Consider the following 18,650-nt stretch of genomic DNA (forward strand, 5'->3'; position numbering starts at 1 on the left):
AAATATAAATATAGAAAAAAAGGTAACTGTGATCAGCATCATGTTGTTAGCTGTGGCTGTATATCTAATATTAATTTACTGGGTGTTTTTTTTTTGGTCAATTCTGATTAATTTATGAGTTGTCTGAAAATAGCAGTAGTCAAGTGTATCATTCAATATGCAATATTAATTTAACAAATTAATGAGGACTGTGTAGTCATACGTCAAGGCAGCATTCAAGTCTGCTAGAACTTATTTTCAGTTTTATTGTATTCATGACTTATTACAACAGCTTTGACAAAACATTTCATTATCTTCAGTAGATCTTAAGAAGTTTACGCGTGTAGTATCTTATATGTTTTATGTTCTGAATTGCTCCACTAAAAACAACCAGCTGAATTTTTTGTGTTATTACTGCTACTCTTAATTAACAACTCATTAACAACCTTTAAAATCCACAGTTCAATATGAGGATCAGAGCTTTTCAGTCTCTTTTTAATACATATTATTAGAAATGAAGGTTGGATGTTTTTGAAGTATTTTTTTCATTTTATTTAATTGATTATGTTAAATCAATGAATAAAAACATCACAGATTAAAAGATAATAAAAAATAGTCATTATGTGCAGCCCAAGCTGTGATCTACATGATCTTAAGGTCAATATTTGACAGACTTCTTCAGTTTTTGTGCAATTTTGCGTCGCTGAAATTTAGACTGAACCTTGAGAAAAGAAATGAAAAACTGTGTCTAATTATTTTCTTGAGTTAAAGTATCACAAATTAGGAAGAAGGTTTAGTTTGTTCTCATGGATCAAACTGAATGAAGATATAGAAAAGATTTGAGAGTCAATAGTTATCTGTGATTCATGAAACACATGGTAAATAAATGAGAGATGAATTATTACATCAGAATTACCTGTTTGGTCCATTCTGCACAGTAAAACATGTTTTTTTTTATTTTAAAAACAGAACATTCGTAAAAAAAAAAAAAAAAAAAAAGAAAAAAAAAAAGAAAAAGTCTGAATGCATTATTATTAATGCATTTTGAGAAAGTTTATTCCACTTATTTACTTTAAAAACTCAGATAATTAAAACATCAAAAGTAAATGTTGAATTCACGACTTTTACCTATAAGTCACTAATTGATATTGACCAAAATACATCAGTAGATCTAATTATTCCCCTCAAATCCTAATAAATCACATCTCACAAACCTTCCTGAACATCACAGAGAAATCTCAGTTTGACAGATTTTGATATCAGTGGTTTTAGCATCACCAGCTGTTCCAATACAGAAAAATGGGAAGAGTTTCTCAGTGAAAGTGTCTCTGTAAGTGTAGATGTGAGTCATGTCTTCAGGGTCGTAGAGGGACACCTCCCCCCTGTCATAGTCCAGCTGGACTCTGATCCTCTGGAGACTCTTCACACTGACAGTCTCACCAAGACCATTAGTGTATTTTCCACTGCCATGCACTAAACACCAGAATCCATATTCTGGTGTGGCAAATAACTCTCCCTTCCTGTCAACTGACTCTTTAGCCAAACCCACATTCCAGTCAGGATGGTCTCCCACCTCCACCTCCCAGCTGTGTTTCCCTGAGCTGAAGCCCTCAGAGCCCAGAACAGTGGAATAATTCGTGTTTCTCTCTGGATTATCAGGGAGCTGCTGCTCTGTGTCTCCATATCTCACACTGGTCAGATCATTAGATAGACACAGATAGGGACTTGCAGTGTTTGGGTCCAGAATGACAGGACTGAAGTGGACCTTCTCCTTCATCTTCTCCCAGACTCTGAAGGACAGGTTGCCCAGGTGTTTGGCCACATCTATCAGCGCTCCTGAGACCAGCTGTGGATCTGACAGTGAGCACTGGGCTCTGGCTCTGGTCTGAGTGGGTTTATAACTGCTGAGGAAGGACACCTTGTGTTTCTGCAGGTCTTCTTCAACAGCAGAGATGCTGTCTGACAGAGAGGAGATCTGCTCCTGAATCCTCTTCATCTCTCTGCTGATAGTCTTCCCCTTCTGCTCCTCTTCCTCCCTCAGAGCTGCCAGTCTGGACTCCTCTTCCTCTTTCAGGAACTGGTGGAGCTTGTTGAACTCTGCTTTGATCTGCTTCTCTGTGGACAACAGCTGCTTCTTGGAGTGTTGAATCACTTCATTGTATGTTTTCTCCACTTGTTTGTATTTGTTCCTCTTGTCCTGTACAGACTTTAAGTCAGATTTCAGCTGGTCCTTCAGGTCACTGACTGCTTGTTCTACAGGAACCACCTTGTGACTCTGGTGGAGAGAAAACTCACAGACAGGACACACAGCTCTCTGTTCATCCTCACAGAACCAATAAGGGACTTCTGGATGTTTATGACACACCACTTCCTCGTTCTCCTTTTCTTTCTCCGTCTCAGGTGAATCATTATTCTGCCTCTTAGCAAAGGAGTCAGCCAGGTCTTTGAGAGAAAGGTTGATGGATGGATAATCCTTTGATGATTTTCTTTTGCAAATGGGACAGTTTTTGTTTTTAGCTTGTTCCCAGAATTTTTGCAGACAGCTTGAACAGAAGCTGTGGTTGCAGGTCAGAGACACAGGATCTCTGAAAGTCTCTGAACACACATGGCAGTTCAGGTAACCTTCCAAAAGAGCAGCTTTCTCGGCCATTTAATCTGATATCCAAATTTTCTTTAAGTTGCAGACTCACCAAATTACAGTCCTTCAAACTCCAAATGTGTGTTCTTCAGGAGATATTTCGCCCTGTAATGTAATGGCGTCTGCGCTTTGTTCAATAATGTAAATTTGCTTTCAGTTTCATTTACTTGTTAAAAGTCGAGAGCTGATTGAAATAAAACTGCCATTTGATTGTACCTCCACCAGATGGTGCTGTTTCTGTGTTACAGATGTTAAAGGAGTACTCCAACAAAAGCCTACTGTATGTTTTAACACTCAAACACTGAAAGAACATTAATTCACAATGACTCCATCAACTGTTAAATAATGAAAGTAATTTATCAAGGAAACGTGCTAAATATTTGCTGGTCCCAGCTTTAACATGGTATTGACAAGCACTTAATGACAAAGAGGTGTCAATAGAGGCTCATCTGTATTTTACTGTACAATATACACAAAAGGAAGGAGAATGACTTTGTAAATCATTAAGTCAATGCCTTAAGTACTGTGTTGTGGGTAGAATATTACCACTTGTATTTTTTATTTAGTGTACTTTGACAGTATTGTCTGAGTTGGATCGTCACTGTTTAAAAGTATTTCTTTGTCATAATGTGTAGTGTCGTAGGGGGCTGCAATGTAGTTGTCGATATGTTCATAGCCTTGACAAAAAGAAACCTTGATAAAGGTTTTCTAAGACAAGCCAAAGGTAACCAGTTTTTTTTTGAGTAAACCCAAAACAAAATGTTACCTGGATGCTGACGTAATTTACGAACAAGTGATGGAAATAAACAAATGTGAAAGCTTGAGTGGCTCACAGTATTAGTTAGATGGTACTCCACTTTGAAACTTCTTAAATTTCTCTTTTCGTAGGTGACTGTGATGTAGTGCTGACTTCTACAATCATATTCGCCGCAGTAGATATGAGATGTGACTTGAAAATTGCCAGTAATATGTTTGTGAATCTGTGATGAATGTGCTCACAGAGGCAGACCAAAACTGCTGCTGGTACAGAAACCAGTTGGTTGAAATAGGAGGTCCCCGGGCACAGGGATAGCATTTGCCAAGCAGTAATTCGCCAAAAAGCATGATGTGAGAAGCTTTTGCTCCAAGGGTGATGGCCAAAATGAAGGCGCCAGCAGACTCCTCAGCAGAGAAGTGAGTAACACTGAACTCCATCAAAAAAAAAAACAATAATTTACCATAACGATGCTTGGTGATGGATCATTTGTTAACTAGTCATTTAAGTTACATTTTTAATGAAATAAGTCCACATTTACCTACAAAACAGGGGCCAAATTAAGATACCTAAAATGTCATCCATGCTGCTTGTCCTACACATATAAACAAGTGTTTGTGTAAATTATCACACAGGAGACAGCAGCAGGTGTGTGTATACTGCAGAACTGTATTGCAAAGGACAACCATAACATACCACTACAACCACTATTGCCTGCTGGTATGTACCATTTACACACAACACTAGAGAGAGAGGGGGGTTTGGGGAGGGCTTGGCCCAACAATCCTTATAACATCCCCTCTATTATAGTTGAAAATAACCTTTATATGACTGATTATGTAAGAAAAACTCCCACTCACTTCAACCTTTTTAACATTTTTTTAATGTACAGTACTGTGCAAAAGTTTTAGGCACTAAAAGTAAAATGAGAATGCTTACAAAAGTATTGCTATAAATTGTTTTAATTTATCAATTAACTTCTTACAAAGTTGAGTAAACAGCAGAAACCTAAATTAAAACAATATTTGCTGTGATCAGCTTTGCCTTTAAAACAGCAGCAGTTCTCCTTGGTACACTTTAACACTTTAACAGTTTTTCATGGTAACTTGCAGGTAGGTTGTTGTAACCATCCTGGAGAAAGAATGTTCTTCTGTGGATGTATTATTTAGGCCATCTCAGGTGCTTCTTCATGTAAATCCCAGATTGACTCCATGATGTTGAGATCAGGGCTCTGTGGGGGCCATACCATACCACCTGTTGCAAGACTCATCACTCTTCTTGTTGCTGAAAATAGTTCTTTATGACTCTAGCTGTATGCTTGGGGTCATTGTCATGTCATGCATAAATTTGGGACCGATCAGACACCTCCCTGATGGTATTGCATAATGGATAAGAATCTAAACATCTAGGGTGCCTTAAACTTTTGCACAGTACTGTATATCAATCACAATAGACCAGTAACAGGCAAAAAACCCTATAACCCAGTATCAAGCCCTTTCTATAGGTCCAGTCTGTTTGATGCTTTCATCCATCCATCCATCTTGTGCACTGATCTCATCCCGGATTGACCAGCATATTCTGTAATTGCTAAGGGAACTTCCTCTCAGTGGTCTGGCCACCCATAGTCTTGCGATACCAGACAATCAGAGATCTCCGCCTACCAAAGTCTAAGTATTTCTAAATGCAAGGTAGTTGCTTAAATGGCAAGGAGAATGGCCACTGACAAACCTATGCCCCTTACATTTTGTCAAGAACACGCCTTACTGGAAATTATGCTCACCCTCAATTCTCCTCTAGTAGTCTCTGTAGCAGCTCATGTACCTCAGAGAGGCGTGGCTTGAACTTTGCAAGGTAGGTCACAAACTCTATGAACCATTGCACTGCCTTGGTGTCTGTGGAGTGGGGCATTTCTTGGATTGCCCTGATTTTTTCTGGGTCTGCCTTGAGTCCCTTTGCTGACAGAATGTGCCCATGGAAATTGAACTCTTTGACCTTGACTCGCAGGTTCTTTAGACTCAGTCTCCCCACAACCATCTATTAGTATGTCGTCTGCAATGGGTTCCACACCACTGAGACCGGCTCTGTGCTGCTATGCTCTTAAGAAGTTCCTTTACAGATGGTGAATTTCATTAAGTCTAGGCGCTCGCTGGTTGAGCTTGACCTTAACAGGGGTCTCTGATTGCTTCTCCCAATCTCAAAGTCCAGTTTGTATGCTTTGACCCTCATAAGTGCTTTGTATCACCAGAGTATTGTACCAACCTGATTTGGCTCAGTAATAGCTTCACTAGAGGTGCCAATCTCCTCTTGTCTTTATCTCTCATCTCTGAGATCCAGTATTCATTCTCAGATTGGTGAACCATTTCCTCCCCTGTCCATGAAATGCTGCTATGCTCTCAGCTGAGTAGATGTGGGCCTTAGTCTTAGTCCTGTCCATGACCTCGTGGGCCACAGTGTCTGCTGTATTCAGTTGTCATGTGGATTGGTTTCCCTTCATGCACACTTTAGCAAAATGATTTGCTGTTCCACAAAGGCTGCAACCTTTGCCATATGGTAGGCAAAGGTCATGTCCACACCTGCGCATAGTGCCGCAATATTTACACGTATTACTGTCACTTGCACCCTGCATCTGATTCTAAGGCTTGTCTAGGTGCTCATGCCTGGTTGTAGCTTGCTGCCCGGCTGCTCTTATCCTGATATCTGTCATCTCTGTTGCCCGGAATATTTCTATGGCTGATGTCAGTGTGAGTTCCTTCTCTCTAAACAGGCGGTGCTGCTCATCACTGACACCAAGCACCACTCTGTCTCTTATCAATTCCTCTGTTAGTTCTTCATACTCACAGGAAGCAGCCTTTTCCCTTAATCTTGTTACAAATGCATTGATAGGTTCACCTTCATCTTGCTTGCAGTTGCTAAAAATGTATCACTCAAATATGACATTCCTCGCTGGCTTAAAATATCTCTCCAATGCATTGAGGATTGCTTCTGTGTCCTTCCCCTGCTCTGCTATAATGTCCAAGTTATACATGTATATATGGTGACATTCGCAGCCCATCACTCTGATTTGTAATTCAATCCCATTGCCAGTGAATAGTATTCAATCTCTGCTCTAAAATTGTCCCAGTTACTTGTGAGATCGGGTGGCAGGATGCTTGATGCCATGATGATCCTATTGGTGTCGGACTAGTTAGCTTGCTGCTAGAATGGTATTTTTCTTTCCTATTATAACTTCTTTTATGTTCTTGCTGGTAACATCACTGATGCCACAGTGGAGCACTGCAATTTAGCACACATTCATGTTCGGGTCCAGTTACTTTTGATACCATGTTTGTGTAAATAATCACACAAGAGACAGTAGCAGGTGTGAGTATACTGCAGAACTGTATTGCAAGGGACAACCAGAACGTATCACTACAATCACTAATGCCTGCTGGGATGTACCTTTCACACACACAACACTAGAGGGGGGGGCTTGGCCCATAAGCAGGGATAACTTAGTAACTTCATGTATGCGCCTCATTATGCTTTGTCCATCATTGTCCAAAACGTGTGTTCAACTCTCAGTAAGTTTGCATTGATCCACAACTCCAGCTTTGTGTTATGATATTTGCACACTGAGTGAGGAAACATGTTTTGTAAATGAAAATCCTTGTAAAGTACTCATATTTTCGCTGCCTATGTCCTGTAAGCCAATTTTTTTTCCTAGAATGGTGAAAGTCATGACCCGCCCTACTCTGCCTCTGATTGGCTAGTACTCATTGCCTTCGTTGTTTGGATAGGTTACGTTTAGGCATGAGAAGTGAGATTGGTTGGGGTTAAGGTAAGAATATCAGGGTAAGCCGACCAAAGGCAGAGGAGGGCGGAACATGAATTCGCCATTCTGGGGGAAAAAAAATTGCTCCCCATAAACACAACATTAGTATTTGATTGGACAGGACACGTGCAATGCATCTTAGTATATGTAGGCACTGTCGGCACGGCTTCATGACAGGAAAATTCAGAAAAACTCAGCTTTCTCAGTCAATATAGCACACACTGAGGAATTTATCGCTTCAATTGACTACATTAACCATCAAAACTGATTGGACATCCAAATAAAAAGTGGCGAATTTTCCCTTTAACTTAATACACCAGCTTTGACAAAACATTTTGTAAGATCTTCAGTAGATCTTAACAAGTTTTAGAGTGTAGTATCATAAATAATTTCTGCTATGAATTGCTCCAATAAAAGCAACCAGCTGAATATTATTTATTACTACTACTCCTAATGAACAGCTCATAAAAGAGTCTCATAGTATATAGATTTCATGAGCTACTCAGAGCAAGCAGTAGCAGTCGTGTCAAAGCTACTAAAAATGTGTTTTTCCATCCCCAAAACTCAATTAGATACTTTTAAACATTAGCCCAGATGTCATGCAGCAGTTGAGAAAGTTCCAGGTAAATGTCAGAAACATGAGGAATTATTAAACTTAACTAGTTCACAATTAGGGATATGAGAAGTGTGCTCATTTGTTCAGACGTTGTTCATTGTGATGGCTACAACTAACAATACAACAAATAATATCAAGAATTAGTAATAAATTGTAATATAAACATTATCAGATTGCACAGATGTAACTCTGCTAAATCTGAATCTGTATGTGAATTCTTCAAGCTACAACTTCAGACTTTGATTGCATCAAGTGGAAACTAGAGGTAACTTTTCAAACCTTTGAAAGTTTAAAGGACTTCTTTATCCAGAGATCACATAATGTGCTGTCAGTGAAACATGTGTTCGTGTATACCTGGATAACATTCTTGCCCAGTGCAGCTTTAAAACGTAAAAACATCTCAGCACTTACCCTCTTATCTTTGGGAGTGATGATGAGATCCTTGTTCTCCTCAGACACCATGCAGCAGGTGCCGTAGGAGGCCCTCAGCATGTTGATGACCAGGTCGTTGGACAGCACGTCCAGCTTCTTCTGATCATCCCCAGTCACGTTCACAGAGCCTGCCATGCCCTGCCTGAGTGGAACAATCAGCAGCCAGACTTCAGTCTCACACACTATACTCAAATGGCAGACAAATTGCTTACATGCAAAAGAAGAGATTCAGCTGTTTGGAGAAACTAGAAGATGTTGGAAGAGACAAAGTGTTTCATGTCAGAGCTTTCATCAGAAGTTAACAAAAGGAAAATTGTTCATATTTTTATTTTTTCCAGTTCAATAAAAATGGCAGCTGTAGTGGACTTGAACCAGTAATCACAGGTCAAAGGTGCATTCTGCTTGTGAGCACCAATTATCTTCATTTGGTTGCAAACAATGTTGGCTTGTGCTTGGTTACATAATTTCAGTGTGTCGACTTAATAATGCCCCATTCTGTAGGAGTTGGCTGGTTTCAGTTAAGAAATCGGAAGATTTATTTTCACTAGATGTGAGCTCAAAAGGTGTTTAATGGTCTTTAAGGGCTGAAACAACTCAGGTTTTTTATTCACCCTGATGTCTTTAAGAGTAGAATATGCGACCCCAAACAAGAGGCTCCACTCAGAAACCAAAATCCTTTAGCCTCAGTGAATTCACATAATTGTCCAGAACATTGGCTGCTCTCCAATTCCAAATCTCTCAACAAAAAAGGGGTTATTGTGCCACTTTTCAACGATCAAAATCGTTGTGCAGTCTCAATTTTGATATTTTATCTCTCGCTAAAACGTCATTGGAAAGCTCCACGTTGTTACATCACTTCTAGATTAGAGTGTTGAAATGCACCTGAATCTTACAAAAAACATTGTCTTGCTCACAATATGGCAGCACAACTTGTACTCAAAGGATTCAATCATATCAAGTCTACTGCCCCCATGTTTGATAAGTGTTGATATCAGAACTGAACTTCGAAATCTTCAACTTATGAACGCAAACAAGAGCCTCAACTCTTGGATCAATCTTGGCTCCTTAGTCTAGTGTAGGAGAGAAGCAAAATGTCAAACATCCACCCTGAGCAAGAATCTCCATGACTGCCATTCTGCAGCTGACCTTGACCTTTAACCTCTCTATGGAAGCGTGCAAGGAAACCCAAGTCTTATAGTGTTCAATAACATGTCACATTACTTCACAAAAAGATTAAAATTGGCACAACAGCTTTGTTTTGATCATATGTTACTTAATAAAGCAGTTATCTAATGGTGTATACAGTTACTGAACATAATATCACTGATCCCCACTGAGCCTGTTTGAGTACGTCTGTACTTACAGGTGGGCCAGTCCCGCCTTGCGCACAGCAGAAGAAATGGCTTTGATGGACGTCATGGTGGCGTTGATGAGCTGGGTCAGCTCACCAGTCGCTCCCTTAGCCTTCCGGCCCGTCTCCATGACAAACCGGGTCAGGGTCCATACGTCCGTGTCAAATGCAGACTGGTCCGACATTTTGGGTTCTGGTCCCTCCTGGAAGGCTGCAGATCGTGTGTGCACTGGGCAGAGGACGGAGAGTAAGTGGGCGACCTCTTTACCAGCCAAGTCCTTTTCATTGCCAGAGCCATGACAGCAAGCCAGGGGATCTATTTGCAAGTTCAGCCAAGTGTAAGAGTGTGTGTGTGTGTGTGTGTGTGTGTGTGTGTGTGTGTATTTGGAGATGGGTGAGGGGGTGTCAGGTGTCAGCTGTAGAGAATGGCACTTTAATCCTGCACAAGACAAGAACTAACCAGCTCTTTTTTTTATCTATTTAGTCAAAACACAACGCAACATGTTGGACAACAGTAACTGAAGACTTAAGTGGGTAATATGAAAGCTCTTTGCTACGATTTTCCAGCATTTTAACCACATTTGTTTGCACATGAGCTTAAGGACAGTTTGGAGCTGTGACAATAGTCTTTCCAAACACCATATCCAGGTTCATGGGGTAAACAATGAAGCTTGATTTAAAAAATTAAGCATTTGCTTACTGAAAGCAAGGCAATTTTGTTTATATTGGACATTTCATTCCAGGTTAACTCAGTGTGCTTTATATATTATATATTTATATATAAATGCATGCAGCGACAAATGTTGTATTTGTAATAATCCCATGAAAAAATATCCTGCTGTGTTCCTTTTTTTTTAAACAGAATAGCTAAATTTTGATGCTTTAAATGAACTCACCGAGAAAGCATGTGCATAATTAGCTTGTTCGATATGTTGTTATTCACATGGTACTAACTCAAAAGTTTTGATACGGTATGGAGTCCAATTCTTTCTCATCTGCAGCAAATGACCAATTAAAGGACTTAAGGATTTAAAAGAGATATGACTTTAATGTAAAGAGAAGCAGACTCAGTTGCTGTTTTAGTACAACAGAAACTCAAGTGAGCTTTAAATGTCATTGGACTCAGTGAGCTTCATTGACCTTTAGCTTAAAGGTCAACTCCTCTGGATAAAGTATCTCTTGACTTTTGACACTACAGTATGTCATCTAACTTTCATTAAAACAATTTCAAGTATTCATTTTCAAGAGTCTGAAACATTAATTGAGGTTTTCTATTTAATTTCTCAAGCAGGCCTTTTTGCTTTTGTATCAATATAAAATGTGTATGCTGAAGAATACTTCAATGTCTCTCTGAAACATTGCATCTAACATTTTGATCCTCTAATAAAAACATTACACAACCAACCCTCAATGAATACACAAACTATATATATTTGTGACAAGATGAGTTTTGTGGGTGTGACACTTTCTGAAAACACATATTTCAAAATAAAGAAAACATTGATTTTGTCTTTTGAGACTCATTTGGATTTATTGAGATGTATCATTCCAAACAGTAGTTGTTCACATAATAAAAGGCATCAGACTTCATTGCATAGAGGTTGTATTTGGTCCTTCACACGTCTAGAATGTCTGTTCATTCTAATCAAAAAAGGCACAACTGGAGGTAAACTGAGGAAAAAACCTCACTTTTGTTTAATCAAGTATATTATTCTTTGTTTTTTGGCACATTTTTTGGTCTTTGGTAGTTTTTTTTTGTGGAATGTGTGCCACCTTCTTTCTGCTGTGCACAAATATACAGTATTAGTGGTATGGCATGAAAACCTTGTAACTCCCAACTTTGGTTATTCTTATGCTTTCACTAAGAAAAAAACCCTGAAAACTTTTGGCTTTAAAAACCTCTTTCAAACTCCACAAGACATAATGAAAAATACATTTACATCAGGCTCAAATTAAGGCACACTCTCCTCGTCCCTGAAAAGTTTGGAGATAAAAGGTTTCGGCCAGACAGTGATGGTTGTGCGAGTGAGTCGGTGCGGTGTCACTTCTTGGCATGCTTCTTGCAGATGGCGATGTACTCCAGGACGTCCTCAGTAGACCCCAGGGCCACAGGGGCCCGCTGGTGAATGCTATGAGGCTGGATGTCCAGGATGTTCTCCAGGCCGGTGGAGGCCATGCCGCCCGCCTGCTCGATGATGAAGGCCATGGGGTTGCCTTCGTACAGCAGCCGCAGCTTTGAAGAAGAGGGAGTTCAGTCTCTAGTCCTAAATGTTAAACTCTCCAAAAGCAATATTCAAACAATCCTACAGTACCCGACTCAAACCAAGAAGGAAATCTAGAAATGTTAGTAGGATTCTATTTTTTAAAATTATTATTTTAAAATTTATTATTGTAATTTTTTAGAAAAGATCATGTTTTGGGGCATTTTTTACTTTATTTGACAGCTGAAAGTGCAGACAGACAGGAAACACAGGTAGCAAGATCTCCTTACAAGTATTGTGTGTGTATCCAAAGCCTGAGATATCTTATTCCTCTGTGCTCCATTGTTGTCCAAAAACTATTAAAAACGCATTAGTGAGCCACACCGCTGCTGTGTTCCTTCACACCGAAGACAATGCTTATGGTAGTTTATTGACTTTGTACTACAATGTAAATTTCTCAAAGAACTTCAGCACAAAGTCAGGAGGTTGTGATATGTTACAACACAAGGTAGCGAAGCTCTGTAAAAGGAACCATGTTCCTGCACATGCGCAGTGGTGTTTTTTCTCCTGAGGCTGAAAATGTCACTGTTATTAGTCTATGGAGCAAAAAAACAAACAACAAAAAACTAACATGCCCGTTGTCTTTGGGGCAAAAGAAACATGACACCCAGGGCAGCGGTGTGGCTCACTGATGTGTTTTTAATAGTTTTTGGACATCAGTGGCGGTCTATGGCTCAAAAGGAATAAGATATATCAAGCCAGTCATATCCTTTAACCTGTTGGCTACTGGGTCATACAAGGAATTCCATATTTTGATAAGATGTAAAGATATTGGTAACAAAAGTTGTCTCAAACACAGATAGTGTACTGCAAACAAGAGAAAAACAAACAAAAAAAACTTAAGGCCCTCTGAGTCCTGAGTACAACAAAAAGCCTTTAATACTAAATGACTATTATATTTAAGACTTGGATTTTTCCTTATTTGCTTGTGTTGTGGCCCCCTTTTTTACTTTGTTTATTAAGCAAAGACTCATTTCAGTTGATTCTTTATTTAAAAAAAAAAGCACTACACTGCTTTGGTAACTATATTAAGACACTAACTCATTGGGAGCTGGCACAGTTAGTAACTGTTACTGAGTTTTATTCTTTATTTATCTGCATTATATTGCAACGATCATTGACACCCTCTCTCCGTCTCCTCTCAAACTAAATACAAGTCAACTGCTTTCTAGCTTGTCAAAATGTGACAACACCATGTTCGGTTCACTCTTGCAAATACTGGAAGGATGTGAAGAGTGAAGAAACAGCATTGTGACACTGCCTTCACTATGGGCTCATTTTACCACTGAGACTAAAGCTAATGTTGCCATTTTCTAGATGGAGATCTACCCTGAAAATGGCTCAAAATAAGAGAGCAACTAAAGAAACAAAACCTTTTAGTTATGGAAAGATAAACATGCAAATATGAAGGTTTTCAATAAATATTTATATCAAATTGTGGCTGAGACAACTGCAAGAGGAAGCAGTGATGGGACCTTACCTTTCCCTGGGGGCTCTTCACATTTCCTGGGTATAAAAAGATTCCTCCATACATCAGCGTTCGGTGGACGTCTGCCACCATGGAACCAATGTAACGGGCGCCATAAGGCTCACTGCCATCCTACGGCCATTTAACATGTTTTCAATTATGTAGATCGACATTTGAAAATACAAACATTTCATCAGTGTGAAACCTGGAGAGGACTTAGATAAAGAGATAAAATATGAAAATCATGGTTAATTCTGGTATATTTACATTCTAATGCATGTGGATTAATGTGGACTGTCCCCAATAAATAAAAACAAAAAATGTTTTATTGCACCAAATTCTTCGTTATTTGGAAGAAGATAGATTAGCTGGACTAAATCAATTTATCTTATTATTTTGAAAGCTTGTGAAAAGATTTTACTCTGCCTGAATCTCTCCCCACACATGTCCTGACATCAGCCTTACCGTAGGAAACTTCTTCTTCTGCAGGTATTCTGTGACAGCGGGCTCAAATTGATTTGCGTAGCCTTCGTTCAAGCTGTAGATCTTTCCTCGCTTCTTGATCTTTACATCCCGATCAACCAGGATAAATTCACCGATTGCCTGATGAGCAGAAAGCAAAAAAAGAACATTCAGAACCTCGTGTTATATCCAAAATTTGCTGGAGTTTTTGTGTCATCCCCTTCAATAGAGTACTAACTGGGTCGAGCATGAAGCAGTTGACTCCCTGGCCCGTGGAGATAACCATCATGGTGGCACTGCCATAGAGGGCGTAGCCTGCCGCCACAAGGTCCCTGCCAGGCTGCAGGGCGTCCTTCTCACATGGCTCATCATCTGTGTTCTGAGGGAAAAGTACAATCTGATCATCAAATCATTCCCTCATTATATCTCATGTCAGGAGTGTTTTAGCCAACGGAAGCGTGTTGAGTAAGTTTAAAGACATACAAGAAATCCTTGTATCATTGTAAAAGATTTGGCATTGATAGCAAGATATCAGCACATAATAAACACAATTAGAGTCTTAAGTGTCTTGTACTGGCCTTCAAAAACTCAGGATTGTCAAAATGTAATAAAAGACCTTCAATTTGTGGAGGCAAATTGTAAAGTCGTCTTATTCTGTCATTACTTAGCTTTAAATTAGTAAATATAGGAAACATAAAGGATCTTTTTGGTTCAAATTTGACAAAAACCTGTGCAAGTACCTTTCTGTAGATGGCAAAGATTGTACCGATGGAGACCAGACAGTCGATGTTGGAGGAGCCATCCAAAGGATCAAAGCACACAATGTATTTGCCCTTGAAGAGAAGGAAAAGTGCTTTAAATGATAGATGCTGTTATCTCTGTTGTTAAATCTAGACAATTTAATACTAGTTTAATTGTTGCTGGACTGGATAAGGGGTCAATGTGAAACAGTAATGAAAGTAATTTCATTTAAGAATAATTTTGACAGTAACTAATAGTCTTTTTGAAAAAAAAAAAAACAACAAAAAACTGAATACAGACATTTAAATTCATCCAAGGGAAACTGGACGATCTCGTTTTAGTTTGCCCAGGGGACATTCCAAGAAATTAGATCCCAAATAACTGAAAGCAGGTTTTTAAAGCTCCGCAGGGTCCAAAAGGAAACTCAAATATTTGCCAGGTTTTGTCTTAACATGTAGTTTAGTCACTCTCTAGTGGTCACACAGACCCACTTACCCTCGTTTCTGGCTCTATGATGATGGCTTTGTCATTCTCTTCCGACACCAGCACACAGGAGGTGAAGGACGACTTGAGCATGTTGATGATCAGATCGTTGGACAGAATGTCCAGCTTCTTCACCTGGTCACCTGTCACATTAGTGCTGCCGGCAATGCCGTAACTGGTTTTTAAAGAAAACATGAGTATTGGTGACAAACTCTCTGCCTCCGTTGTGGCATGAAATTAATTTTAATGACAGATTTCGATTCTCTGATTGCAAATGTATAAATGTTCAATTACTGATCAACAACTCAACCTTTCTGAAACATTTATGGCTAATTTATTGAGCTGCAGATTCAGCTTTCTAGTAGTTTCTATTTTGCCGTCTTCTGTATTTTAACTTACAAAAAGGTATTTAAACAGCTACGACTCTGTACTGATGTAACTTTGATTAGAATTAAAATCATAATAACCACAGTCTCATGTTTAAATGTGATAAAAATGCAAAAGGATGGATGACACTGCATTTCTAAACTGCAGAGTTAAGTTTGTGATTGAGTAAAGTATTGCATCAACCACTGAAGTAAAGTCTGAATCAGAATCAGTCTCATCAGCCACAGAAGTTTAGCACTTACAAGGATTGCTGCTCAAAAAAGACACTTTAAAACAATCCAAATAGGTAAAATGTACACATTATTTTAATGTAGATATTTAGGGAATGTGTATCATTTATTTTAACCTTTCCTTAAAGAGGAAAACCCCTTTAAGGGTTCAGTTAAGTCTTATCTTCAAGCTTCTTAAAATAGTAGAAACTGACAACAAAAGATAAGGAAATAAAAAGTAGTAAAACAGGAATAGCATAAACTTTTTCTTGCACATTTCCTTATGAATCCAGACACATAAATAAATAAGACACTAAACCTGTAGCTGAAACGTGCTGAAATAAATTGCATGTTGGGCAAAGTCATATGTAAGTGGGCGTGGTGGTTTAAAGTATGCGCTTCCTGATTGGTGCACACAGAACCTGAATCTCCAGCTCAGTTTGTTCCAACGTGGATCTACGCATGAGACCAACTGAAACCTCCATCTTCAGTACTTTTAAGCGCTAAAACAACCGTGCAAGACGTGTTACCACTATAACTCTCCAGACTAAAACTATATCTCCTCGCAGTGAGGATTGTTTACTCACAGGTGGGCGATCCCAGCTTTGCGCACAGCGCTGGAGATGGCCTTCACCGCCGTGCCCAGCGAGTTCAGCAGCGTTGTCATCTCTCCTGTTCCCTTCGCCTTCCTGCCTTCCTCCATAACGAAGCGGGTCATGGTGACCACGTTGGTGTCGAAGGATCCACGGTCGGACATGGTGGCAGATGGATCTCCTGCAGCCTGAGAGTAGAGGCTGGAGGAAACGCTGCAGGACTTAAATGCTCTGCAACGCGGAACTCGGTGGAGGGAGTGATGGCATAAAGGCCAATCCAGAGCTGCTGGAGAGGTGTGGCCCCGCTGGAAACACTAGCCGCTTTGTACAAACTGAACTGGTTTGTGATGAAATGATAATGTTACCAATAGAAGGGATGTGACCAGAATAATAGACTCTGTGCATGCCTGAATTCATACAGTCGTTGCACAAGACGGGTCGTGGACTTTTTCTGCAGGTTTGAAAAAGATATGGAGAGAGTGAATGAACAGTTTCATAACTTTGATAGTGTGAATGCACATTATTTCTGCTCTTGGACAGATGAACTTTTCAGCTTTAAGAAGTGTTTGACAGATTGTCTTTATTGTTTTCAATTCACCCATGGTCAATCTATCTGTCTGTCTGTCTATCTGGCCAAAAGTATACATCTTTGTCTGGGGATGTTTTTCACGGTTTGGGTTAATCTTCATATTTCCAGTGAAAGGCTTCCAGCTTTGTGGAAACAGTTTGAGGAAGGTCCTTTATGTTTCATAGTGACAGTACCTCCAAGCACAAAGCCAGGTCCATAAACAAATGGTTTTTGGTCTGCACAGAGCCCTGGCCTCAACTTCATTCAGCACCTTTGGTATAAACTGGGGCGCCGGGCAGGACCTTATCCCCAAACATCAGTAGTCGACCACCTCACCACACTGATGCTCTTGTTACTGAATGGGAGCAAATTCCTGCAGCCAGGTTTCAAAATGTTTTGGAAAGCCTGGAACCGGAAGAGAGGAGGCCTTCATAGCAGCAGACTAACGCTCAGTGTTCAACGATTGCATGTGGATATCATGTTTTGGTGTCTACATACTCTCGGCCATGTAGTCTGTCCTATCTATCCATCTGTAACAAACATACACAACAACTTTCAGTGAAGTTTCATCTCAATAATCACTATGTAAACAAAGTCAGCTAGGTTTCCTCAAATCAGTTTGTTTTGCCCATGCCCCCCTGCACAAATCACTGCCTGCATCACTGTTTCCAGATATTATAGCTATCACTTATTTTAATTGCTTCAGTTTTATGTGAAAAAGCCTACTACATTATGAAAACAAAACCTTGCTATAAAGCCCCACAAGACCTTTTGGCTTCTCCATCATATAATAATAATCATAATTAGCTTTTTGGTATTATGCATTATATATTATATATAGCCTATTGGTAATAAGCAAATACCACAAATAGGCTACAAACCTTTTACATTGTCCATGGTCACATAGTTTCAGTTGGCTGGCTCAATGTTTTCTACACTGATGCTGTTAAAACAAAACGCCACAAGATGGCGCCCTTGCACAGTCAAGCTCGTTTGGGAGTTTTTGCCCTGACCAAGCACTATCTGTACTGCAGGTGTGTGTTTTGGTATTTTTAATTTATGTGTAATCTTCCATTTTATCCAAAGAAACAGTCAACGGTTTTTAATTGTATTGAAACTTCTTAAATTGCACTAAATATTTCCAATTATTTCACAGACAGCCGTTAAAAGTACTTGCCACAAAACATAGTCCTGTGACACAGAATGATAAAGAAATATTGATATTAATGCGCCAACTGAAAATTGACCCTTTGAAACACATCAGACGTTCCAAGAACTATATTGTTTAGCGGAGTAGAAGGAGGAGGAGGTGTGTTAGCTTTACCATTAGCTAAACATAACGTATGTTTCAGTTATCTTTTAATCGGTGATTGGCTCGACGTCTTGCTGCGTAGGTCATTTAAGTGTCAAAATTATCAGCACTTAGCAAAATGTCCTTAAACTATTAAGCTCTTTTTAAATAGATAACTGACTTTAACCGGTTGCTTACTCATTTTAAAGGCTACTCCAATGCAGAATCCGCTACGTCTTACTTTTTTACTAGTTTAACTTTTCAACAGACAGGTTAGAGAGTAAATATCCTGGTTGTTTAGCGCCTCTAGTAGCTCAGGCAGTAGAAGTAGGCCAACGTAGCGGCAGCAGGTAAGCTACACCTGTGGCACTGACTGACCTTCATATCAGCACTGAGCGGACTGAGCGGGGCACCGACTGCGCATGACCGCGGTTTAACAACTTGCTGCTGAGGCGGACAAGTACAAAGAGGCTGCTGGTGGTGCCGACGGGACGAGCCGTGTGCCACGGGGCTGAAGTGTATCCTTGTAACTTTTAGTAGTTTTGCTTTTCTATCTTGAATCGGACCATCTACCCACCAAGTTTTTTTTTAACTCCGAGGACAAGC

At 39.6% G+C, this 18,650-nt stretch overlaps 4 protein-coding genes and 2 long non-coding RNA genes across 9 annotated transcripts in view; 2 read left to right on the forward strand and 4 right to left on the reverse strand.

Annotated features, from left to right (window-relative positions):
- Window positions 1–9,828, reverse strand: part of fbp2 (fructose-1,6-bisphosphatase 2) — a 28,403-nt gene extending 18,575 nt beyond the window's left edge. The window contains exons 1-2 of the mRNA XM_044331429.1: window positions 9,594–9,828; window positions 8,210–8,372 (exon numbers count right to left, since the gene is read on the reverse strand). Of these exons, the coding sequence (XP_044187364.1) occupies window positions 8,210–8,372; window positions 9,594–9,766 (336 nt within the window). The 5' untranslated portion in view covers window positions 9,767–9,828. The remainder of the gene's footprint in view (window positions 1–8,209; window positions 8,373–9,593) is intronic.
- Window positions 1,068–2,725, reverse strand: LOC122967008 (nuclear factor 7, ovary-like). Its single transcript, XM_044331361.1, has one exon. The coding sequence runs from the start codon at window positions 2,627–2,629 to the stop codon at window positions 1,205–1,207; it is 1,425 nt and encodes a 474-aa protein (XP_044187296.1). The 5' UTR covers window positions 2,630–2,725; the 3' UTR covers window positions 1,068–1,204.
- Window positions 9,737–11,733, forward strand: LOC122967038. The gene is made up of 3 exons (XR_006398506.1): window positions 9,737–9,828; window positions 10,066–10,115; window positions 11,648–11,733. It is a non-coding gene; the product is annotated as an uncharacterized LOC122967038 (long non-coding RNA).
- On the reverse strand, window positions 11,086–18,410 carry LOC122967023 (fructose-1,6-bisphosphatase 1-like). 4 transcript variants are annotated; one of them, XM_044331405.1, is made up of 8 exons: window positions 18,286–18,410; window positions 16,180–17,283; window positions 15,009–15,171; window positions 14,513–14,605; window positions 14,011–14,151; window positions 13,776–13,913; window positions 13,323–13,442; window positions 11,086–11,814 (listed from the first exon to the last, which is right to left on the reverse strand). In XM_044331405.1, exons 2-8 carry the CDS (start codon window positions 16,347–16,349, stop codon window positions 11,623–11,625), a joined length of 1,017 nt encoding a protein of 338 aa, XP_044187340.1. In that variant the 5' UTR covers window positions 16,350–17,283; window positions 18,286–18,410; the 3' UTR covers window positions 11,086–11,622. The 4 variants fall into 4 exon arrangements, with proteins under 4 accessions (XP_044187340.1, XP_044187351.1, XP_044187322.1 ...); XM_044331416.1 differs by having other exon boundaries at window positions 16,180–17,158; window positions 18,286–18,408; XM_044331387.1 differs by lacking the exon at window positions 18,286–18,410 and adding an exon at window positions 17,635–17,725.
- Window positions 12,357–13,316, reverse strand: LOC122967039. Its single transcript, XR_006398526.1, has 2 exons — window positions 13,036–13,316; window positions 12,357–12,882 (listed from the first exon to the last, which is right to left on the reverse strand). It is a non-coding gene; the product is annotated as an uncharacterized LOC122967039 (long non-coding RNA).
- Window positions 18,411–18,470: 60 nt separating the features above from the next.
- kank1a (KN motif and ankyrin repeat domains 1a) overlaps window positions 18,471–18,650 on the forward strand; it is a 68,794-nt gene continuing 68,614 nt past the window's right edge. Inside the window, exon 1 of the mRNA XM_044331323.1 lies at window positions 18,471–18,562. The gene's annotated coding sequence lies outside the window, so the exon portion shown is untranslated. The remainder of the gene's footprint in view (window positions 18,563–18,650) is intronic.

The sequence above is a fragment of the Thunnus albacares genome, chromosome 2 (assembly GCF_914725855.1).
Source record: "Thunnus albacares chromosome 2, fThuAlb1.1, whole genome shotgun sequence".
Lineage (NCBI taxonomy): Eukaryota > Metazoa > Chordata > Actinopteri > Scombriformes > Scombridae > Thunnus > Thunnus albacares.